This window comes from Salvelinus sp. IW2-2015, unplaced genomic scaffold, assembly GCF_002910315.2.
Source record: "Salvelinus sp. IW2-2015 unplaced genomic scaffold, ASM291031v2 Un_scaffold2406, whole genome shotgun sequence".
NCBI classification, from domain to species: domain Eukaryota; kingdom Metazoa; phylum Chordata; class Actinopteri; order Salmoniformes; family Salmonidae; genus Salvelinus; species Salvelinus sp. IW2-2015.
In genome coordinates this window covers 43,959-68,897 of record NW_019943727.1, presented here as the reverse complement: position 1 = coordinate 68,897, position 24,939 = coordinate 43,959, and the positions used below count along the sequence as shown (strand labels likewise).

Genomic DNA, 24,939 nt, shown 5'->3' with positions numbered 1-24,939 from the left:
AAGGCAGCATGGTGCATGGTCCAGAAACATACATCTCTTTTCCAATAAATACTGTATGTTTGAATTTTTCAAACTAGTTTTCATTGGGAAGGCAGATAAAGCATTTTTAGCAAAAGCAATCACTTTTGTATGTGAAAACACAGAATCCTACTCATTGTTCCACGTGCTTAATTACATCACTTTTGTTCTGAGCTGACTTCCGACATGGGCTTTGAACGGGGCACCTGGCTGACGCCCGGGAGACAGCCCAGTTTCAAAACAAATGCAATCAACTTTACTGTTCATTTGAGAAGGCTGCTGCTCCCTCCCGCTTTCGCCTCATGTGTAAAAAGACCATAAATGTCTGGTTTTCTTGGAAAGCTGTGTGCGCTATTATATGATGCAATATTAGTAATTGTTGCATTTACAATTTATCTAAGTCCTATCAACTGATTTGAGCCAGAGTATGGCTGTGGATTGACTGCATTATTTAAATGAAATTTTGGCATATTGGCAGTTAATTTGCTAAATTTATGGAATCATTCCTCTAACACTGTCTGGCTAACACACATACAGTGCAGATAKATTCTTCACATTCATTGTTTTACACACTATCTTATCACAGCACTGGCAAACCAAACCATGGTTGAACAACTCCCTGACCAACATGGCTGATCTTTGGACCATCACAAGAAGGTTCAAACCATTCTAGTATTCAAATTCTACGCTCGGGGTGSCCCGGGCCAGATTAATCGAATTCGCCCAATGTGCCTCCTTGACATATCAAATTACGCAGTAGCAAGGAGGCAGCGCATGCGTGGTCTTTCAGTGCGTCCGGTAGAGCCGTAAGCGAAATGTCAAACTAGTTAAGATTTGTGAAGTGGACAACAAACGTCTACGCTTATGTTTTTACACGAGTCAGGTCGGAGGAATGAACGAGATTTTAGGTGTGGGTCTTAAAATGGGATTGTTTTTGCACGTTGTAGCTGTCAGCCCCTCCGACGCGACATTAGACGAGGTAAGATTTGGACTCGAGTCTGCCAGGATTTGTTTTTGGTTCGGGTCGTGCATGTTGTTTATTTGGGTAGCTAGTAAAGTTGCATATACGGCTAGCTACTTTGTTAGGTAGCTAGTTATTAATTTGGCCAGCTGTTTTCCTACAAGTTTGTTGGCTGACTAGTCTCGGTTGGGTGTATTGGGTATAACTTTATAACTTCGAAGTTCGACCGCTGTAGCTAGCTTTAGCTATCTTGCTAGCTAACTATTTGATCAGTCAGCTATTTAGTTGGCATCACAGGCACTTAGCCATATTGCTAGCTAGCGTTGACGGAAATCGACAAAGTATGTGCTGTTTTAGTAACCAACGTTAGCTACATGGCTACTGTAAGTCACTAACCTTAATGACCTTAATGTTATACAAACTTCTCTAGCCGCACCCATTGACAGCTGTCTAATTGGTTGACAGTTATCAAATATCTCGCCACGCACAGCATTATCATCCTACTAGCCAACAAGTCAGTAGCTGTCTTATTAAAAACAATGATTAGTTGATGTTTWGTTATACACATGCAGTTTCAATGCAAATATAAGTGCCGTTTATAAACGGTTTGGCTGTTGTAACGAAAATGATGCGCGTGCATCGATGTGACCGGAATCTGCTTTATGATTCTTAACAGCCAACTAGCTAGTAACAATGAGGGGATTCGGTTAATCTGGCACGAGTAGGCGTGTTTTGCATAATGTAAAAMTTGATTGTATTGGTTTTAGAACCGGGCTGCCTCCCGAGCATGAGCCAGGTGCTCACTGAAGTCGGCTCAAATAAACGGCGTAATTAAGCACGTGGTGAGATTGCGTTTTAACATGCGAAAGTGTTCGCTTTTGATACAAATTTGTATCTGCCTTCCCAATGAAAACTAGTTTTAAAGTTGAACACACATATTTTTTGGAAAATAGGTGTATGTTTCTGGACGATTCACGATGACCGAGCAGCGCAGATTACTATTCCATTTGAGAAAGGAGCTCTTCCCTCACCGTTTTGCCCGTTCACGTCACCGGCCATAGACCGGTGCCCCGCGGCTCAGCATAATCGAATCAACCCAATCACAAGAAGCTGCATTGAAGGGAATCGTGGGTGTCTCGTTTCAACTAGTGTTATCTTGTTCTTTATATCGTGTCTTGTTTTCAGGTGTTTTGACTGATTTCATGTCAATGTTAACATGTACAAAAAAAAAAAGCTTGCTAGCTAACCAACAACTGTAACGATGTATTTGAGACAAGTGCTCATTGTGCAAATGCATTTATTTTCCAATAAACGTTGTACACGCGTCGATTTTGTTGCTAAACAACCAACATGTCTGTACTGTAATTCACTTTGTTATGGAATACACTGGAGTTGTTGACGGGGATTCATCATCGTTCATGTCCCTGTAGTCATTAATACAAGAGGTTATCAGTGAAACAGATTAGCTATCGCTGGTCTTAATTCGCAGGTTGACGGTTATTGGGATGAGGCAGAACTGAGCTATTTCCGCTAGATGGACCATCTGCAAAGTCAAAATTTTTAAAAATTGATGAAAACAAAAATGTTTATGACTTTGTGGCTGTGCCAGCTAGTTACCACTCTGCAGAGCTGCCTCCAGAACAAGATTCATATCGAGAAAAACGCTAACCTGCTCTTGTCGTGCTTTCAAGACCACTGGAAATGCTGGGGTAAAAACGACGTCAAATCATGACGTCAGTGATCTTCAGGTCGGAAAGTCGGAGCTCTAGAAAGATGCCAAGTTGGATGACCAACCAAAAAGTTTTTTCCCAGTTGGAGCTCTTTTTAGTTCCCATTTGTCTTGAACACACTGAAGTTGGACATTTTAGAGTGCCCAATTGTTTTGAACCTGGCTTAAATTCAGTCCATGTCATGACACACAAAGTCCCCCCTCATATACAAGAGCATTGTAKGCATTTTGTTATCATTAGATAATGAAAGATATCCCTGCAAAAGGTTCAGATAAATATTACTACAAGTAATGTTATTTAAGTTATGGACCATTTTATACAAATAAATTGATATAGAAGCCAATCACAGCACTCCTTTTGGGTAATTCTCACAACTGGCATTTGACCCCCAAAATATTATATATTCATGTTTGTATTTTCCAATATTCATATAATGTGATTTTTTAAAATTAAAGTACCACTCATATTACAGAGCAGGCGGTAAAGCTTTGACACCAATTTTTCCTTTGTAGTGCAGATTAAACATTATGGAGTCTTAAAGGCCTGGGTAATGCCAAAATGTCATGTTCCAACTTCAATTCATTATTTCTCAATTATGCTTTAAGATACAAATGTCAAATATACACTGATGGTAAAAAATATAACACCTTCCTAATATTGAGTTGCCCCCCRTTCCTTTTCCCTCAGAACAGCCTCAGTRTGTCTGGGCATGGACTCTACAAGGTGTCAAAAGCGTTCCACAGGGATGCTGGCCCATGTTGACTCCAATACTTCCCACAGTTGTCAAGTTGGCTGGATGTCCTTCTTGATACAAACAGGAAACTGTTGAGTGAGAAAGAAATGCAGCAGTGTTGCAGTTGTTGACACAAACCGGTGCGCCTGGCACCTACTACCACACCCCGTTCAAAGGCAATTTAATCTTTTGTCTTGCCCGTTCACCCTCTGAATGGCACACAAACACAATCCATGTCTCAAATGTCTCCAGGCTTAAAAGTCCTTCAACCCGTCTCCTCCCATTTTTATCTATACTGATTTGAAGTGGATTTAACAAGTGGCATCAATAAGAGATCATAGCTTTCACCTGGTCAGTCGATCATGGAAACTGTTCTTAATGTTTGGTATAGTCATCTACGTCAACAATCCTTCCTCTAAAGGACCCTTCTATGGATAACATTTTGTCAAAATTTAAAAAAATCATGGTCCTGTTTTGTGAGGAATCACCCACAAGTCTAAAGTTCATTTAACAATGTTTTTCTTTATTTCTAGGAAGGAGGCTACAACCCCTCGCAGATATCTGAACGTTCTCCCTGTTTGCTGCTACATCATTGATACTTTCATTTTGTATCTGGCATCTTGCCTTAGTTCTGGGTGACTGAATATGGTTACCAGTTGCTGAGTGCAGGTGCCAATGTTAATACCAATGTCTTGTTTAACCTCTGGATTTGTCAAGTTCTGTTTGAGAGAAATATTGAGTGACACAATACATTGATTGCATTGTCCTACTTGGTTTTGGCCTAGGCCTACATCAGTCACCCTCATTTTTCAAACTACCAAACTGTGTAGGCCGAGGCTAACTGACCACGTATCAAACCCAGGTTGTCCGTACATTGCATTTCAAGACTGCATTAGCCCCCTGTGCTACAGCTTAGACGTGTAGCCTAATATCTGTCTGCAAAGACAAAACTTCAGATCTCTTGCAAGGTGGTTACTCTTCACGTGGGAGTATTGTTGGCGAACCATCAACCACAAATAGGCTAGTTCCCTGAGCACGTCCTCTTTTCCCTTTGAAAAGTAGTGCTGAATGTGTGTGGTGGTCGAGAATGTTGTTTTTGTTGTCACCACAGTTCTGTTCAGCACTAACTGTCCAACCTTGAACTTTCTTCAGAACGTTCCTTGAACTTTTGAACTATCTCTTCTAGAACACTGTTGCTGTACATTCCCCTTGCCAGTCAGCTCTGTGTCAGTATTGAATCTGCAAAATAGGAAGTGAACTATGCAGGGTTCTACACTAACTTTTTCCAGCTACCACCTTTTTCAGTGGGTGGCACCAGCACACYATTTATTCACACTAAACTTTTAATWAAAAAATAGATAATGGACAATGACCTGGCCGGTGTRCCGTAATGACCTCATTCTGTGCAGAACCAGGCWAAAAATGACTAGTCATCTTTTTAAATTAGTATMCCCTTGTTCTTTGATGTAGATAGATTTACTGTAACAGAAAAGAGACTTAAAATAAAATGCTAAATGTATTCATTGCAGATTTCAAAGTGGCATGTGTTCTGTGAAATCATCTAGAGGGCAGAATTTGAAAAAACGATACGTGATACTGTACCAAAACGATATCACGGCAAAAAAATAACATTCGCTGTTCAAAATCCACAACAATTCTTAAAARATATTTGCGGACCATTGTTGAGAGAATTTGTGAAAATTTGATTTTTGTGTAGTTACCCTTTAATTCAGGCGCTTACCAGCCAGACAGTTGTTTGGCTAGCTGTGTTTCTGCAGCGCACTCGTGATGTTGTTTTCAAAACAATGACCACTGGATTGATGCAAATAATCATGATTCTGCCAAGAATGCAAAGGCTACTTTGTAGTTAACTTTTAATTGTCTTTCCATCTACCCGAAAATAGTAAGGGTATCATTAGCATCGCTAACGGCTACATAAAGTGGTCGACATATAGGTCCTACACGTACCACACACAGCAGGGCTCGACATTCAGGTAAATTTGCCAGTGGAACACCGGGCCAATGCCAACTGAACGCTACTGACCCAAATTAGAGAAATACCGACACGGGTCAAGATCTGACAGGAAATCGAATGTTAAAATCAGCTGCTATTGAAATTACGCACTTATCATTCATTTGCGGCCTGAGCAAGTAGCCTATACAGGGTTCATACAGACAAATTCAAGGACTTTCTCCAAGCACTTAAAGCTGCAATATGTAACTTTTTGGGCGACCAGACCAAATTCGCATAGAAATATGAGTTAAAGATCCCTCATTGAAAGCAAGTCTAAGAAGCGGTAGATCGGTTCTATGTGCGCTATTTCTTTGCTTCCCGTTTTAAGTTTTGCTCTGGCGTCTTTTACTTTCAGTTTTGTACACCAGCTTGAAACAGRTGAAAATAGTGTTTTTGGTTATGGGAAATTGTACAATTGTTACCTCTATTGTTGCCTCAATTGTTGCCCGTGCCATTGTTGCCTCTACGCTATATTTCTGTCACATAAACTGAATTTAGGTGAACTATTAGAATGTTAGCAACCAGGACATGCCAGAGTGATTTCTACGTAGTGCATCTTTAAATAAGAAATGTGAAGGACCTACATTTGATATTTAATTGTTGTAATAGCGTATAGGAGAAAATCTATGCCATAAAGTGTGCATTACCACTTTTAAGAAAAATSAATTTATTTAAAGGCCTTATGCATTGACATTTGGATTATTTTGACCTTCTAAAATATGTCAAAAATAATGTGGGTTTTGCCTGACTAAATAGACATGTTCCCGACACACATGCTAATGAAGTCTGGCTTAAATCAACTAACATAACTTCAATTACTTTTCAAGGACCAAAGAGCATAGACGTAGGGCTCTCCAGCTCTGTTCCTGAAGAGCTACTGTAGATTTTCACTCCAACTCTGTTCCCGGAGAGCTACTGTAGATTTTCACTCCAACTCTGTTCCCGGAGAGTCACTTGTAGTTTCACTCAACTCTGTTCCGGAGAGCTACTGTAGATTTTCACTCCAACTCTGTTTCCCGGAGAGCTACTGTAGATTTTCACTCCAACTCTGTTCCCGGAGAGCTACTGTAGATTTTCACTCCAACTCTGTTCCCGGAGAGCTACTGTAGATTTTCACTCCAACTCTGTTCCCGGAGCTACTGTAGATTCACTCCAAACTCGAGTTCCCGTAGAGCTATTGTAGATTTTCGCTCCAACCCTAATCTAGTGCACTTGATTGGAATAATTAGCTGGTTGATTAACTGAATCCGGAGTTCCCTGGAATTGGAGCGAAAACATAGTTCTCCAGGAACATGGTTGGAGTGATCCTATAGGAGAGTAGCTCTCCAGGAACAGGGTTGGAGTGAACCTATAGGAGAGMAGCTCTCCAGGAACAGGGTTGGAGTGAACCTATAGGAGAGTAGCTCTCCAGGAAAAAAAGCTAATAGTGAACCTAATACTAACGTTACCAGGTTAAAAAAAAATCTCAATGTTTTGGTCGCAGTAGCGAACCCTGTATGCAATATGTCAGTGCAAAAGAATGCTTTGCTGTTTGAGTCTTTGCCTGTCATGTAGCTTACGTGAGCAATCCATGATTCTATTGCAGGCCTAAGAAAGACTCAGTTGGGTTTTCATTTTCATTCAAGACATTTTGTAGTGTTTAGCGATGGGCCCGACCTAAGAATTTGAAACTAACATGCTTCTTTGCATGAAAAGGTAGAGATCCTCCATAAATAATTTAGCTTAGACACTAGTATACAGCATCAATAGTCTGTCAGTATTGCAGGCTTTGTGCATATTCATGCCAGATCAAATGCTATATCATATGCACACGGTCAAGAATCTACTTAGTCACTTTTTAGCAGCTGTCCAAGAGAAAACAATGATCTGATAGTCAAGTAGTGACACCGGACTGTTCTTGTATGTCTGGTTGTTTCAGCACCTTCTCATTATGGTCGATTTTACGTTTAATTAATCTCTATTATGCCTGTAGGCTTTGGCAGAGTGAGTAACACAATCCACCCGTCCCTAATCTTCTACTGTAGTACGAGAAGGGACGGTTGTTCCATCCTGCAGCAGCCTATTGTCGAAGGCTGAGAGACTGAGGAATCTTGTCTGTCGAGATTCTTTGTTGGGTCAATGTCTCAATGTCTTGTCTGATGCGTCTCCTAGGCGATAGAAAATTCAGACGCCCCCAAAAAAACGTAACTCTTCATCTCTTAACCTAGGCTWTTTTATCTCTTAACCTACGCTTAGMCAATTTGTTGGCCATTAGTATTCTTAAATGGATTTGGCTTTAGTTTTTGTTTCTAGGCCTAGCCTATCGTGCTAACTGGACTGGATCCAACATCCTAGCACAAATACAACAACAAGTAACAAAAACATCACGTCATACAGTATAGGTCATAGGCCTAAGGGTTATAACTTTGCACTTTGGTTCTCGACAACAGCCCAGAGGCTGGGAGCCAGGGAGTTCTTGATCTCCTCTAAAGCCAAAGATCTCTGACCCGAGACTATTGTGTAATCTCCTCAGTGCAAGTTATTTCAGAACTGGAAATGCCTCCAAACCAAACAGTAGCCTAGTTTCTCTGCAGTTTTCAGCTTTAACCTGTTTTTTTTGTTTTTTGTGATGGGCTTATGCCATGTCATACAATGTAGTTGTATGGTGTAAACAATTTGTGGGAGGTTGTTAAAAAGATACACTGCGGAAATGCTCCAGACTTTCCTAGTGGAAACGCAAAGGCTAGTGTGTGTGTGTGTGTGTGTGTGAAGTTGATGTGTGGCTGGGTTTCACTATTCCTGTGTTATAACTGTCCTCACTCGGACACACACACTCCGCCTGCCGTTTTGAATACAGAGGGTGCTCCGCTCTTCATTACTATGCAGTCCTCTACTCTGGCTGGCAGCTCACACTCCACTGCCGCTTGGACATTTCCTTAGAGCAATCCTTGTCCCCTATTTTGCTTGGTGTGTGTGTGTGTGCTTTTTTTTTTCTTCACTTTTTTCTTCTGTGGACTGGAAGGATAACGACCCTTGAGTTGAAAGGACTTGCGTTCCMTGGGATTTAGGAATTTTGGACTGCTATGCCTCTCCAGCTGGGAAGGAAACGGGTATAGAAAACCTTGGCTAACATTTCTCCTCAGGATTTAATCCATAATCTAATCTTGAAGATAATGTGTAGCCTGGTAGGGGTTGCCTGATAAATCAATTTTAAGCAGTTTTTGATTAGAGGCTTCCTTGGCTGTCTTCCTTGTCTGGTTTCTGGTTTTTAGTTAATTCTTTATCAATGGCTATTCCTGCTGTCCCCTTTGAAAGTAGAAACTGATTGATTTGAAGGATAACGTTTGTATTACCACTGATTTTAAGTGTGTCTTTGATGTATCAGGTTCTACAAGCTTCTGATGTAGGCTAACAGGCTAGTTCCTGTTTGACTGGAGGCACATTTAGGCCATCATCTACGCAAACAGAAGCAGCTTGTACATTGTGTTTCTCTTGGCTAGACTAACTTGGTGTGTTTGTTCCAGGGTGGGCCATGTCTGTCTGTCCACTCTGTTGTATTGAATGTAGTATGAGGCTGAGGCTACTAGCGCCCCCCCAGTCTACAGCTTGTGGTGCGTGCCCAGGTGTTCCACGTTATAATCCAAGTAATGAGTGATAAGTGATGAGGAAATCTGAGCCGTGGATATTCTAGCAGCTTAGCACCCATGTATAAGAGGGATGATTGAGAGGTTCAATARTACCATTTATGTCTGGACCTAATTCTTCCAGACCTTCTTATGGCTACATTGAACACTAGTAATCAGTTACTGATCTTTTTTTTGAGAGCGAGACTTATTTCATTTTTTAAATGTTTATTCTGGTCAGGTACAGTATCTGTGAGTGCTGTTAAAGTGACCTAGCCTAAACCCTAGAGGGCAACATGCAAATAAGAGTGATCACTAGCCTATCAACTGTCTGAATGTCTTGATATAGGCTATACTAACTAGTTGTTCATCAGTTGTTTGATTAATACATGTATTTGTTATTCAGGTCCATACAGTTACAGTATCTGTGTGAGTGTAGTACTCAGGTGACGTAGGTCTAATCCCCAGAGCAATTTCTGTAGAGATAAACATTTGTAGAATATTTACATGGAATAGCTAAACTGCTGTATGTTGTGATCTTATAGTTGGTGTTTCAGTCAATGCTCCATAATGCTATCATGAGTTGAAGGTGCTACACACAGGATTTATTTCTGCATTGTAATTTCAAGAGATGTCATCATATATATGCAGTGATAGTGTTTCACAGTATTACTTACCCGCCAGTGTTGTGATTAGCTGCGATATTTACCCATCGATTTCTCCCGCGGAGCGACATCAATTGTCAAAATAGGAAAGCTGTTTTGACTTTGGCTGTGTATTTAGTGGAAATGGAGTCAAYTGGCCAATGTAGAAATCACTCTTTTCCTGGTTGCTAAAATTCTACACTGTTCGCTCTATTTCAGTTTGTGAAAAAACAAGCATTGTACAATGATTCCCTACACTTTTCAATCTAAATCGCTGTGAAATATATTTTCAACAACAAAATATATGCACTGAAGAAAAATATGAACACCACCTGTAAAGTGTTGGCCCCATGTTTCATGAGCTGAAATAAAAGATCCCAGAAAGGTTCCATACYCACAAAAAGCTTATTTCTCTAAGATTTTGTGCACAAATTTGTTTGCATCCCTGTTAGTGAGCATTTCTCCTTTAACAAGGGTAATCCATCCACCTGACAGGTGTGGCATATCAAGAAGCTGCCCACCAGAGCTGTTGCCAAATAATTTTATGTTAATTTCTCTACCATAAGTCACCTCCAATGTTGTTTTAGAGAATTTGGCAGTATGTCCAACCAGCCTCACAACTGCACATTACTTGTGTTGTGTGGGCAAATGGTTTTCTAATGTCAACGTTGTGAACAGAGTTCCCCATGGTGGGGTTATGGTATGGGCAGGCATAAGCTACGGACAACGAACACTTGCATTTCATCGATGGCAATTTAATAGCACACAGATACCGTGATGAGATCCTGAGAGCCATTGCCATTCATCTGCTGCCATCACCGCATGATAATCCTCGGCCCCATGTCGCAAGGATCTGTACACAATTCCTGGAAGCTGACAATGTGGTAGTTCTTCCATGGCCTGCATATTCACCAGACATGTCACCCTTTGAGCATGTTTGGGATGCTCTGGATCAACGTGTATGACAGCTTGTTCCACTTCCCGCCAATATGCATCAACATCGCACAGCCATTGAAGAAGAGTGGGACAACATTCCACAGGCCACAATCAACAGCCTGGTCAACTCTGTGAAGGAGATGTCGCACTGCATGAGGCAAATGGTGGTCACACACTGCAGATACTGACTTTAAAAATATATATATTATCAAGTCCCTACTTTTTTTTTGTTATCTGTGACCAACCGATCCAGATCTGTATTCCCAGTCATGTGAAATCCATAGATTAGGGCCTAATTAATTTCATTTGAATTGACTGATTTCCTTATGAACTGTAACTCAGTAAAATCTTTGACCTTTTTGCATGTTGCGATTAAAAAATATATATATATTTTTTTTTTGTTCAGTGTAGTTTGGTGGACCAAAACTGAAAGTAAAAGGATCAAGCGCAAGTCCCTGCCATGTTACGGGATGAGGGGGAGATTTGTTTTGAATGCAGCCAAGTGACGTTGCAATACACCTAGCTTCCACATAGGGAAGACATTCTGAGAAATTCTAGGGGTAGCACCTTTTAATTAAGATGATGACGAACAAAAATTAACATCAGTATTTGAGTGGCGGGTGCTGGGTCATATTCACTAGGCAACAGACGGAAGAAAACAGACTGAAACGGCAAGAGWCTACCTGGGCTTGTCCGATATGAAACGCTTATTTCCGTTGTTCATTGCAAAGGTTTCGCTACCCTGTGACTTAATGAACACGACCCAGGTGGTGGATATACGGTTTTACACTCCTGTCTCTTCTTGTCTTCCAGAGCGTACTGCACTGTGAGGGGCTGAACAACCAGAGCTACGTCTGCGAATCAGGACACTGCTGTGGGSAGTCACAGTGCTGCAGTTACTACTATGAACTCTGGTGTAAGGACTCTCTCTCTCTACGCTATCACACACACCCACACACATGCTCTCTCTCTACCTCTCACTTTCACTCTCATTCTCTGAAACACATTTGCATTTTAGTCATACAGCAGTGCACCCTCACATTCACCTGTACACGTGAACAGTGGTGGAGAAGGTATCCAATTGTCATACTTGAGTAAAAGTAAAGATACCTTAATAGAAAATGACTCAAGTTAAAGTGAAGTCACCAAGTAAAATACTACTTGAGTAAAAGTCTAAGTATTTGGTTTTAAATATACTTAAGTATCAAAAGTAAAAGTATACATCATTTCACATTCCTTATATTAACTTTTAGTTGTACGTCATCCTCGGATCTGGGAGTACCCCCACACAGTAAAAAGTCTGAACTAGCATGCCTTTAAGGGCCATAGCTGATCACAAGTTAATACAAGTATCTCTAATATCATTAAATGCTACAATTCTTATCCCCCAAGGGGGGAGGAAAAGGGGGGGAACGCCGCCCACCCAAGGGAAGATGAAAGATACAGATCTTGTGAATCCAGCCATCATTTCTTTGATATTTAAATGTTTTACAGGGAAGACACAATATGTAAATCTATTAGCTTACCACGATAGCAAAAGACACCACTTTTTTTTCTCCACCATTTTTTTCCTGCATCAGTAGCTATCTAATTCGACTAAAATAAAGATATATATAGCCACTAACCAAGAAACAACTTCATAAGATGACAGTCTGATAACATATTCATGGTATAGGATCGTTTTTTTTAGAAAAATGTGCATATTTCAGTATAAATCACAGTTGCTACATTGCTGCAATCTGAAAATAGCGTTGGAAGCAGCCGGAATAATTACAGAGACCGACGTCAATTACCAAAATACTCATCCTAAAATATTTCTGAAAAATACACAGCATACAGCAATCGAAAGACACAGATCTTGTAATCCAGAACAATGTTTCAGATTTTCTAAGTGTTTTACAGCGAAAACACAATATATCGTTTATATTAGCATACCACATGAGCTAACATCACCAGCATTGAATCAAGCCAAAAGGGTCGATACGTTATCGCCACCAAAATATATTAATTTTTCACTAACCTTCCAGAATTCTTCAGATGACATCCTGTAACATCATATTACACAATGCACATAGAGTTTTGTTCGAAAATGTGCATATTTAGCATCAAAAATCTTGGTTATGCAATGTTAATCTGTCAAAACATGGCATGCATTCGGGCCGGCGCCATCTTGGAAAGGACACCTATGATTACGATTATTTATCGATTAGTGAAAAAAAAAAATACAGGTGGACAGCTAAGTGAAAGATGCATTGGTTATTAATGCAACCGCTGATTAGATTTTTAAAATTAACGTTACAAGACATACATTGTGAGTTACAGCCAGACTAGTGCCGCAAAAAATGGCCGACAACTGCGTTTTAAATTTTTTCCACATAAATACGGAATAAAATCATAAATAACTCTTACTTTTGGACGAGCTTCCATCAGTATTTGGGCAATGTGTCCTTTGTCAAAAGTATCGTTGCTTTGTTGTAAAACGACCTCCTCAACTTCAGACTAGCAGCTAACGATAGCTTCACGGACACACCATGCCCAAATCGTTAACGCAATACTAAGGAAATTCAGAAAAATAGCAATATACTCGCACGAACTGATATAAATCGGTTTCAAATAACTTCGTTATGATGTTTCTACACATATCGAACTAAATCACAGACGGAATCTAGTTTTGATCAATAACGAGAGCTTTTGAGCATGCGATTCTGATGTCCTCCCTTGCGTCCTGGCGAGCGTCAAAAGGAAGGGTCATCTCACTCCACTCCCTTTATAAACTCTGACAAACACGTAGAGACACCATTCCACTTCCATTGGTACTGACATCCAGGGGAAGGGGGTGCAGTCATGTCAAGCCATAGGGACACACACAGAGTTTTCAACTGATCTGAGATCAGAGACTATTTTTCAGAGCTTCGCATGTCTGTCATGAGTTTCGCTGTAGAAAGAGTTCTGGTTCACCCACAGACATAATTCAAACGGTTTTAGAAACTATAGGTGTTTCTATCCAATAGTAATATATATGCATATTGTACGAGCAAGAATTGAGTATGAGGCAGTTTAATTTGGAGACGATAAATGCTAACGTTGAAACAGCACCCCTATATTGAGAAAAGGTTTTAAGCAAACCAGACGGCACAATTGTCTTTTTTATTTACGGTAACCAGTGGCACACTAACACTCAGACATCATTTACAATGAAGCATTTGTGTTTAGTGTAAGCTAGGCTTCAGCAAGTGCACAGAAGGGCCTACACTTCGAGTAGGGTATGCGTGTTCTCTTGCATACTGTTTTCGGACGTGGTTGAACGGGGTGCCACAGTGTGTGAATTGGACCATTTTCCTGTCCTGCTAAGCATTTGAATTGTAACAAGTACTTTTGGGTGTCAGGGAAAATGTATGGAGTAAAAAAGTATATTTTCTTAAGGAATGTAGTGGACTTTAAGTCAAAAATATAAAAAGTAAAGTACAGATTCTTTAAAGTACTACTTAAGTAGTTTTGTGGGTATTTATACTTAAGTACTTTACACCACTGTACGTGAACATGCATGTACTGAACATACCGTACATGTTCTGAATGCACGCCGCACATTTTTCAAAAAGACAGGTCAGTTCTGACACTCATTTAAAGCTTATTTACTGTACTAGGACCTTCCTCCCCATCCCAGGAGTTAGGTCCTCTGCATATCACTTCCTCCTCTTCCCCCATCCCAGGAGTTAGGTCCTCTGCATATCACTTCCTCCTCTTCCCCCATCCCAGGAGTTAGGTCCTCTGCATATCACTTCCTCCCCCATCCTAGGAGTTAGGTCCTCTGCATATCACTTCCTCCTCCTCCCTCATCCCAGGAGTTAGGTCCTCTGCATATCACTTCCTCCTCCTCCCCATCCCAGGAGTTAGGTCCTCTGCATATCACTTCCTCCTCATCCCAGGATTTCGGTCCTCTGCATATCTCTTGTTGCCATGATGAATGAGCTACAACATCAACTGTGATCTCAGATTGGGATGTAGAATACCAATCGATACCATGGTACACTGTTGGTACCAAAAGTTCCAATGCAGTTACATCCTTGCTATGGAACAACATTTAGAACAAACCTGGAGGGTTGTTGGCCAATATCTATGGCTCTGCCTCCACGTTGTTACTGTGTAGTGGTGCACTATATCTCTCTATTACATTCACTAGCAATTTGTCACTACTGGCATTCACTGTACAGGCACTAGATGTTTACAGTAGTAATGTACTGTAGCTCTCTGTTGCTTTCAAAAACAATATGTCACTCCTTCTGTTCAGCAGTACTTTTTTACAGTAGTTTCACCATAGAGATATGAATAACATGTATTAACATATGTATATGTTTGTCTTTTTACTGCGTCTCTGTCTCCGGCAGGGTTCTGGCTGGTGTGGGTCATCATCTTCATCCTGAGCTGCTGCTGCGTGTGTCACCACCGGCGCACCAAGCACCGGCTGCAGCAGCAGCAGCGCCAGCACGAGATCAACCTCATCGCCTACCGCGAGGCGCACAACTACACCTCCCTTCCGTTCTACTTCAGTAAGAGTCCCGCCTATCAGAGCTCCCCGTGTGYCACGGCGCGACACCCACAACGCGAGAGAGCGCCGTGTTCTGTACACAGCGTCAGACTGGTGGTAGTCCATCATTGACGTCGTTACCGTCATATTGCGTTATTGCACGGTGTGCTGCCCGTGTTAACCATGGCATGGTGTGATACAGCTTAGGAGGKGCTGCACAGATGCACAGCGTTATACTGGTAGTAGTCAACAACATGGCATTATTGCGCAATGCCCTTCTATTTCAGTCCTATCATTACCGTGGCGCAATGAAACACGAGAGCACTAAAGCTTCATACATACTCAACTTCAGTCTCAGTAGTTCTCTCCTTCTGCCTTTCTGTCTGACTACATTGCATTGTTATTCCCCAGTGCTGAAGCTTACTCAAACATGGCACCTTGGGTGAATTTTTGTGGTTATCCCTCTCAGCTAGGGGGGATATTTCTCAGTGGCAATTATTGCATCAAACTGAGAGTTTAGTCACTGCTTGGCAGCACTACCTTGACTCAACTGCAGTCCTTTGTTTGAACTAGGAGTTGCGGTTTCGTTTTGGTGTGGGATGAAACACGGCCTTGTTTCATGCCCCAGATTGCAGGAAACCTTAACCACCGGTTCTTGGCTCAATGCCAACGTTGCAACATGTTTTCSTTGCAATCATTTTCAGTTAATCCTAACTGTCCTTTGTGTCCCTCTCTTCTTCACTTCCAGGGTTTCTTCCAAATTCCCTCCTACCTGACTACGAGGAGGTGGTGAACCGCCCTCCCACCCCTCCCCCTCCCTACAGTGTCTTCCATACAGTCAGCCCCCTGCCCACGGACCCACAGGACGGCCTGGGACTGGGACACTGCCCAACCATCCAGACCACTCCGGTCCCCCCAGTGTCCGACACCCTCTGTTCCAGGCCGAGCCTGGAAGAGCCCCACCGCATTGGGGCTCCCACCATTGGCTACAACAGACACAAGGCAGACAATAAGCCTCAGGAGCCCCAGGATGGTGGACCAGGGCTAGGGCCCCAGGATGGTGGACCAGGGCTAGGGCCCCAGGAGGCCTCTACAGAGGAGCCTAGAGGCCCAGAGAAGAGTTGCAAGGAGCCTCTGTTACTCGGGGACCTAGGGGGGCCCGAGAGCGGTGCCCAGGAGGACAAAGATAATAGGGGGGCCCTTGGGCGGCGGCGCCGTTTCACGGGTGACTCGGGTATCGAGGTGTGCGTATGTGACCGTGGTGGTAGTACAAGTATTGGAAGCCAGGAGGGCAAGGAGCTGAGGGAGAAGGATAGCCTAATGGGGGAGGAGGTTGAGGAGCAGGAAGGAGGAGACTTCTGCGACGGATGCGGTCACCCCGCTCCGGGAGTGGAAGAGGAGCAGGCCCTAGCCCTGGATGGACCCGAAAGTAGGTCGGAGTGCGGGTCGGCGACAGGGTCCACCTCCCCGCCACCACCCGCCATGACGCAACCCACCCAGCCCCCGGTGTGTCTGCTCCTCCACACCATCAACGAGCTTGAGGGGCCCCCTCACCATGGCAACAGCACAGAGCCCCAGGGCTGAGCTACGCTAAGCTAAAGCACATCTTCACCAAGGAGGGAGAGAGAACCAGGAGTGGGAGTCAAGACTTTAGTGTGTGTGTGACTGTCTGAGATCGCGTGTGTGTGTGACTTTCTGAGATCGTGTGTGTGTGTGTGTGTGTGTGTGTGTGTGTGACGAGTAGGAAGTTGTATTTTATCCCAGAGTCTGGACTTGAAAGCCTGATGTTGATAGCTAAAGCCCCTTTGGCATACTGTAATGGTGGCCTTAACTGCAATGTACAAGGAAACAGAAGGAGAGGTTTGGCCTATCACCAACCTGCCTACAGACTGCCAACGGCATAAATGTCCTCCTTTGTCTTTCTTTACCAAGAGGAGGCGAAAGGAGACCGTGTTAAGACTTATACAAGCTGGAGGAGATTGATAGTCTGGTCAGTGGATGCTGACCTGACGGTTGGTGCGACTGTAGTATAGTGTAAGTACACACTGGTGCAACTCTAGCCTGGTCCCAGATCAGTTTGTGCTGTCTTGCCAACTCCTATGCTCAGTGTACCAAGCTAGTGGAAATCATCGCAGCTACTTCCTGTGTCTGTTCACAGGAAGGAACATCCTGGACAAATACACTGAAGCGGTACAGGAACATTGTCAAGCAGTGCAGTGTGGATCGTCATGGCGACGATGTGTGCTTATGTAATGTGATAGTCCCAGTCGGTATGAAATAGAACGTGGTGGCCCTGCCTGCCTGTGGGGAAAACAACCCATGGTTACTTTGGTTACCCCATTGGCTCACAGCAAAAACTTGACCTTTTTCCAAAAGCAATTTTCTTGTCTGCTTGTTTTAGTCAATTACAAAAAATACATTTAAGAAAAGTACAACGTGTGTAAAGATTACTATTCAACTTTGCCTGCTCCTGAGCATTCTCACTACTTAGAAAAATGTAATGTTGTAGGCGCTTCCCTCGTTTTTATGACGGCACTAATGTTAACCAAGTGAGTGAGTGCGTGCTAGCTAGCTACCAACCAGAACAGGACTCTCCAACCCTGTTCCTGGAGAGCTACCCTCCTGTAGGGTTTCACTCCCAACCCCAGTTGTAACTAATCTGATTCAGTTTATAAACAGCTCATTTTTAGAATCAGGTGTGCTCGATTAGGGTTGGAGTGAACCTACAGGACGGTAGCTCTCCAGGAACAAGGTTGGAGAGCCCTGAACCAGAACATTAAGCTAGCCAACACAAACAAACGGACTAGCTATAAACCTGCAAGTAGTGAGTGGAGTTCCAAACGGACTGTACTAAGCAAGTTAAATGTCTTACTTGTGATAAAATGTTTTCCARACACGTAGCTAAAGTGTAGCCTTTGACACCGGGTCCCCACAATTTCTCACTCTTCCACACCGAATAGCCTGAAGCCACAGGGCTCTTCTCYCTGGCTCTATTTCCCTACGTGGGAAATGTACTACGAAGTTGGCTCTTTTACAGTTGGGATCAATGGGGAAAGAATGTTTGTTTTCCCCAATTGGTGGGCGTTGTCGAGGGCAATTAATTCTTATGACATGAATACTGACTCGGAGTATACTGTACAGGAAGAGCCTGACGCTAAACACTGCGTGTGATTGTTTCACATAAGACCTTTTAGCCTTATGGTTTTTTACTCTCCTACAACCCTGTTGTCACAGGGACCCAAGTGCATTAACACATTTTGTGTGACACAATCATTTTATTTTGCACATAAATATATGTAACTCTAATAATGGGGACAAAGAAATGAATCAAACATAAAAAAGTTGTATCTGCGAATCCTGTCTTTTTTTCAAATTTTTATTTTAAATTGAATCCGTTACTATTTGTTTTGTAAAGGATGGTTTTCTAATGTGTCGTTGAGATTAATTATACATGGGTAAAAACACAACACTTACCACATACAGTATGGGCCTCTATCGGAGTCTAGGACGTGATCGGTTCTTCTCAGAGAGATTGATTACATGAGTGTATTGTGCATCTCTGAGAAACTGTCATGTTTGCGATAGCTCGCAATGATTGTGCATTAGTGAAACTTACAGGTCCGTAGGAGAAACGGGTACCAAAAAAAACGTTTAGTTACGAGAACCAAGCTATCATAAGTGCTTTATATAGGCCTATTATGCATTTTGTATAAACAAATAGCATATTCTATAATTGTGGTACAACAAAGGTAAACTATTCTGCATTTTGGACGGATGTCTTTGTCAACTTGTGTAATGAAATTGTAAAGCTTTTGATCGACATTGGAAAATTGTGTATTATAATATTATACAACGTGTTTATGAACCAAACTAGCTACTTTTAAATCTGTCATAGCAAAATGTCAGTCTACAATCATTAGTTTTTTAGTTAGTGAATGATTAATTTCTATTTTAATAAATAACTTACTATTGTTTTGTTGAGTATAGAATTGTTGTACTCTTGAAACATTCAATCTCCAATCAATCAAAAGAGTGTGAAGGTGAAGATACAGGGAACTCAATGCACAGATGAAATGACCTATTGAATGATGTGACTATTGTGAATAATGGACATCATGCCAAAGATATTATGCTGTTTCCACACGGGATGTAAGGTGGTTGTGCACATTTTCTGTCTTTTTGTTCGTAAGCCATTTTATTACAGCAGCGAAATTGACACATGTTCAATAAATGTAAACCAGAAATACTTTTCTTAGTATTGTTGTGTTCTTTGTTTGTGTTCCACACGTGCTGAATTGATAAATGATTTGAAAGCTGCATTTGAATCAAATGGATGAGGTAAGGTGAGTTGAAAATCAGTGCTATAAGAAATAGTATTATCTGTAACATATGTATAATTWGCTCCCTTAACCCTCTTGTTGTGTTCGTTAATTCTGTGTTCCCGGTCCAAAATGACCACCCAATTTTATAGCTGATTGTAAATCCATAATAATACATATATTATCACCTAATGTTGTGTTAGATCTTTTAATCAACTTAAGTTCTTGTGAACATTACAAGTTTTGAACTTCTATTTGCAATTTATGGCCTGTAGCCCTCATTGACCTGAGCTCATACAACTCGTTTTTGAGTTAAAAAAAAAAATCTTAATGAATGGATTATTTTGACTATAACAAATACTCAGATGAAACATATTGTGCTATTTATCACATAAACTGGTGGTAGATTAGTTTCTGGATCTGTACACACCAGCCAAATCAAGAGACCCACGTATGCTTGGACGTCTGTCTGGTCTACCTGTTGTCTTTGTAAACACGTCTCCCCTCCAAGTTGGMCATGTTCATCACTATAGTTTCCATTGACTCTATCAGAAACAGTTCGAAGCAGGATTTTATGTCATCAACCCGGAATATGGCGTATCTTGTTGGCTCTGGGGTCATCCTGATAACATTTTCAGCCGACAGCCGACCTCTCCTCTCAGGTGGGGATGAAGACCAGGACAAATTCCCATTCTTTGACCGGAATGTAACAACAACCTCAGCAGGGCCCTCTTTCTCATCACTGGTTGTCTCTTTGTCTGGATCATATTCTGTGGTGTCTTCAATTTCTGACACTTCCTCCTCTAATGCATCTTCACTGTCAGTTTCCTTGCCTCTCTCCTCCTCACCAGTCATGATCAAAGATATGATCAAGAGCCTCACATACAGTATATCGTTTGGTCATTGTGCTGCCACAGAATGAATTGTGAGCAAGGCCTCAAAAAGCTTTATATGTCAGAGCTGTGAGAAAAGTTGTATATATTATTGAAACAATGTTGTGATTGTTTGTGAGAATGCCAACATGTGTGYTTCCCGTGGGGGAAAGATTCTATTGGGGAAAGGTTCCCATGGGGGTTGCCATGGAAGCCAAGAAGGGGAGGGAGGTGTGTGTATGCGCTCATGTGCATGCTCAAACACACATGCATGTGGGGGTCTGGGAGAGGAAGTGTGACCATCTGATGAATGGGCATGTGCCTGAACTAAATTTTATACACTAATTGTAGTTTCACCCATTTATTTCATTTTTGACCGGGAACACCAAAAAGTAATGAAGATCATCTAAATGTGTTTTGTGTGTTCAGATGCCCTGTGTGGACAAAGTCATGGAATCTTGTGACAATCAGATTAAATGAACTACATTTTTTCAGAGAGAGAACTTGTAAATCGGTCCATGTCGACCAGAACACAACAGGAGTGTTAAACCAGTTTTAACATTTTATTTTGAAAGAGACTTTTAATTTGAAGGATAGGGGGCGGTACAGAGAACCAGGAAGTTAACATTTTGTTATGACAAGTCGTAAAATGAACTTTGATTCCAATGTTTATTTATTAGACTTATGTAATAATTAGGGTCATTTGGACCACAATGGCTGAATGCAAGAAAGAACACGGGTAAGCTTCCACAAGTGTCAGWTGTAGATGTGTTGTCCATGCCCCTCGCGGTGTCATTTCTTTCTACAATTGTTGTCACACAATCCAGCCAGCATTCCGCTACAATTTTTCAGATTGTGCAAAGTGAAAGACCAAACTGTTTCCCACGACTCGTTACAATCGCGACATCGTTACAATGGCCTATCGTGACAATATACTTGCAGGTTACTGTAGCAYGGTCTTGTTTGACATGTTTGTCTTGACCATGTTTTTTCTGTTGTGAAAATGTCTGTCCGTTAATTTAACTACAYCTAAATGGCATGTCTTACATTTTTATAGGGAATGTGGGAAAGGCTGTTTCGTTGATTCAGCGATTCATGTGGATGTCAAGGTATGACAACGTTAAAGTATAATTTTGTTAGTACATTTTACATATTTGTAGCCCATTGCTGACTAYTAGAGTGGGTTTATACACTGAGCGTACAAAACATTAGGAACACCTGCTCTTTCCATGACATAGACTGACCAGGTGAATCCAGGTGAAAGCTATGATCCCTAATTGATGTCACTTGTTAAATCTACTTCAATCATTGTAGATGAAGGGAAGGGGACAAGTTAGAGAATGATTTTTAAGCCTTGATACAATTGAGACATGGATTGTGTGCCATTCAGAGGGTGTTTGTTTGAACGGGGTATGGTAGTAGGTGCCAGGCGCACCGGGTTGAGTGTCAAAAACTGCAACGCTGCTGGGTTTTTCACGCTCAACAGTTTCCTGTGTGTATCAATAATGGTCCACCACCCAAAAGACATCCAGCCAACTTGACACAACTGTGGGGAGAATTGGAGTCAAAATGGGCCAGCATCCCTGTGGAACACTTTCAACACCTTGTAGAGCCATGCTCTGACGAATTGAGGCTGTTCTGAGGGCAAAAGGGGGTGCAATGCAATATTAGGAAGGTGTTCCTAATGTTTTGTACATTCATCACAGTATGTCCAGGCAGTATGCTTATGGCTACTGATAGCCTAGTTGAATTAAAGAAGTTGAACAATAACCTGAAATGGATAATCATGGATTGAGATGCAGTCAAGTAAAAATGTGTAAGACTTTCATCATAACTCTTGATACAGTAGCTATTTTTAACCTTCCCTCAGGACTACTATGGGAAGACCCTGAAGAAAACGTCTGACCTGAAGAGTAATGCCTGCTTAGCCCCGTCTCAGCCCATCCCAGCCTTCATCCTCAAGGCTCTGAAGAAGATCCATCCTGAAGTCACAGCCAAGTGGGTTCACTATTGTAACATTGTACTTACAATGTAATGACATTTTGATAACATCAGTGGTATCATAAGTCATTTTCACACATAATTGCATGTCTGTGTGTCTTTCTGTCGGTCTGTGTCTGCCTGCTTGCCTGTAGATTGTTAAGGATACGATCGTTGTGAATAAGATCATCCATCAGATCATTGAATCATCCATGAATAACTGTTACACTTGATTCAATTCACTCACCATGTAGCCCTTGACCTGCTGTTGTTCTGTCAGGTACTATGGGTGTGGGCTGGTGGTCCCAGAGTGTCTGGAGGGCTGCAGGCTGCTGGACCTGGGCAGTGGCAGTGGGAGAGACTGCTACATGCTCAGCCAACTGGTCGGGGAGAAGGGCCACGTCACAGGCATCGACATGACTGAGGACCAGGTACACAACTGTGTGGTGTGGTGGTGACCATTCAATTAAAATGTTTTTAARATCATAAAGGGCAATTGCTGAACACAACACTTTGTGGTGCTTGTTTACAGTGCCTTGCAAAAGTATTCATCCCCGTGTGTTAATGCAACGAAATGAGTGTAAAAATGCACAACCTTGATAATTTAATGGATTTTATATTTGGATGTTCATATAATGGACATACACCAAAATAGTCCAAATTGGTAAGTGAAATGAAAAAATTACTTTCCCAAAAAATGTACGGAAAAGTAGTGGTGCTATATGTATTCACCCCCTTTGCATGAAGCCCCTAAATAAGACTCTGGTGGCAACCAATACTTTCAGAAGTCACGTAATTAGTTAGATTCCACATGGCCTACTGTCACATGGTCTGTCACATTGATCTCATATAGTATACACCTGTCTAAAAGGCCCCAGAGTCTGCAACACCACTAAGCAAGGGCACCACACCACTAAGCGGCACCATGAAGACGAAGGAGCTCTCCAAAACAGGTCAGGGACAAATGTGTGGGCGAAGTACAGATCAGGGTGCGGGTTATAAAAATATCTGAAACTTTGAACATCCAAGACACCATTAAATCCATTATTAAAAAATGGAAAGAATATGGCACCACAACAAACCTACCAAGAGAGGGCCGCCCAGCAAAACTCACGACCAGGTAAGGAGGGCATTCAATCAGAGAAGGCACACAAACGAGACCAAAGATAACCCTGAAGGAGCTGCAAGCTCCACAGCGGAGCTTGGAGTATCTATCCATAGGAACACGTTAAGCCGTGCACTCCACAGGCTGGGCTTTATGGAAGTGTGGCCAGAAAAAAAGCCATGCTTAAAAAAAAATAAGCAAACACGTTTGGTGTTTCGCCAAGGCATTTGCAGGACTTCCCAAATACATGGAAGGTACTCTTGGTCAGATGAGACTAAAATTGAGATCTTTTTGGCCATCAAGGAAAACGCTATGTCTGGTGCACACCCATTACACCTCTCCATCCCCACCAGTGAAGCATGGTGTGGCAGCATCATGCTGCGAGGATGTTTTGTCATCGGAGCAGGGACTAGGAAAACTGGTCAGAATTGAAGGAAGATGGATAGGCGCTAAATACTCGGGAAATTCTTGTAGGCGAAACCGTTTCCGTCTTCAGAATTTAGAGACGGAGGTTCACCTTTCAGCAGGACAATGATTRTAAGCATACTGCTAAAGCAACACTCGAGTGGTTTAAGGGGAACCATTTAAATGTCTTGGAATGTCCTAGTCAAAGCCCAAACCTCAATCGAATTGAGAATCGGTGGTATGACTTAAAGATTGCTGTACACCAGTGGAACCCATCCAACTTGAAGGAGCTGGAGCAGTTTTGCCTTGAAGAATGGGCAYAAATCCCAGTGGCTAGATGTGCCAAGCTAATAGAGACACCCCAAGAGACTTGCAGCTGTAATTGCTGCAAAAGATGGCTCTACAAAGTATTGACTGAGGGGAGGGGGTGAATAGTTATGCACGCTCAAGTTTTTTGTCTAATTTGTTTGTTTGTTTCACAATTTTTTTTATTTTGCATCTTCAAAGTGGTGTGCATGTTGTGTAAATCAATTTATACAAACCACCCCCAAAATACATTTTAATTCCAGGTTGTAAGGCAACAAAATAGGAAAAATGCCAAGGGGGGTGAATAGTTTCGCAAGCCACTGTATGTATGTGCAAGCCAAATTCCCRTTTTTTTCTGTTCTTGTTTTGGAGTTCTGTTTCGGTCCTGGGAACACATCCGTTTTTCTTTCTTTATAGCTTGAGGTTGCCAGAAAGTACGTGGACCACCACACGCAGGAGTTTGGATACGGGAAGCCCAACGTGGACTTTGTTCAGGGCTACATCGAGGCTCTAAAGGAGGCTGGACTCAAGGAGAACTCCTTCGATATCATCATGTAAGATGCCWTTGTTGGTTGTTTGTTTACCCTTGAAAGATTACAGTTCATTTTTACAGTAATATCATAGTGATTAGTGTACGMTGAGGGTTCATTATTTGCCCCTTTTGTTGTGCYACAGATCCAACTGTGTGGTGAATTTGTCCCCAGACAAGAGAAAAGTATTGAGTGATGCTTACCACGTGCTGAAGGTACACTGTGTGCTATACCGTATCATGTAGAAATCCGGTAATTA

The 24,939-nt window shown here is 42.0% G+C and overlaps 2 protein-coding genes across 2 annotated transcripts; both read left to right on the top strand.

Moving 5' to 3' along the window:
* The first annotated feature begins 789 nt into the window (after positions 1 to 789).
* On the top strand, positions 790 to 19,411 carry wbp1lb (WW domain binding protein 1-like b). Its single transcript, XM_024141113.2, has 4 exons — positions 790 to 997; positions 11,452 to 11,554; positions 15,024 to 15,185; positions 15,912 to 19,411. Exons 1-4 carry the CDS (start codon positions 911 to 913, stop codon positions 16,745 to 16,747), a joined length of 1,188 nt encoding a protein of 395 aa, XP_023996881.1. The 5' UTR covers positions 790 to 910; the 3' UTR covers positions 16,748 to 19,411.
* Positions 19,412 to 20,969: 1,558 nt separating this feature from the next.
* On the top strand, positions 20,970 to 24,933 carry LOC112073881 (arsenite methyltransferase). The gene is made up of 6 exons (XM_024141118.2): positions 20,970 to 21,093; positions 21,412 to 21,463; positions 22,225 to 22,352; positions 22,615 to 22,765; positions 24,568 to 24,704; positions 24,826 to 24,933. Exons 1-6 carry the CDS (start codon positions 21,068 to 21,070, stop codon positions 24,923 to 24,925), a joined length of 594 nt encoding a protein of 197 aa, XP_023996886.2. The 5' UTR covers positions 20,970 to 21,067; the 3' UTR covers positions 24,926 to 24,933.
* Positions 24,934 to 24,939: the final 6 nt, after the last annotated feature.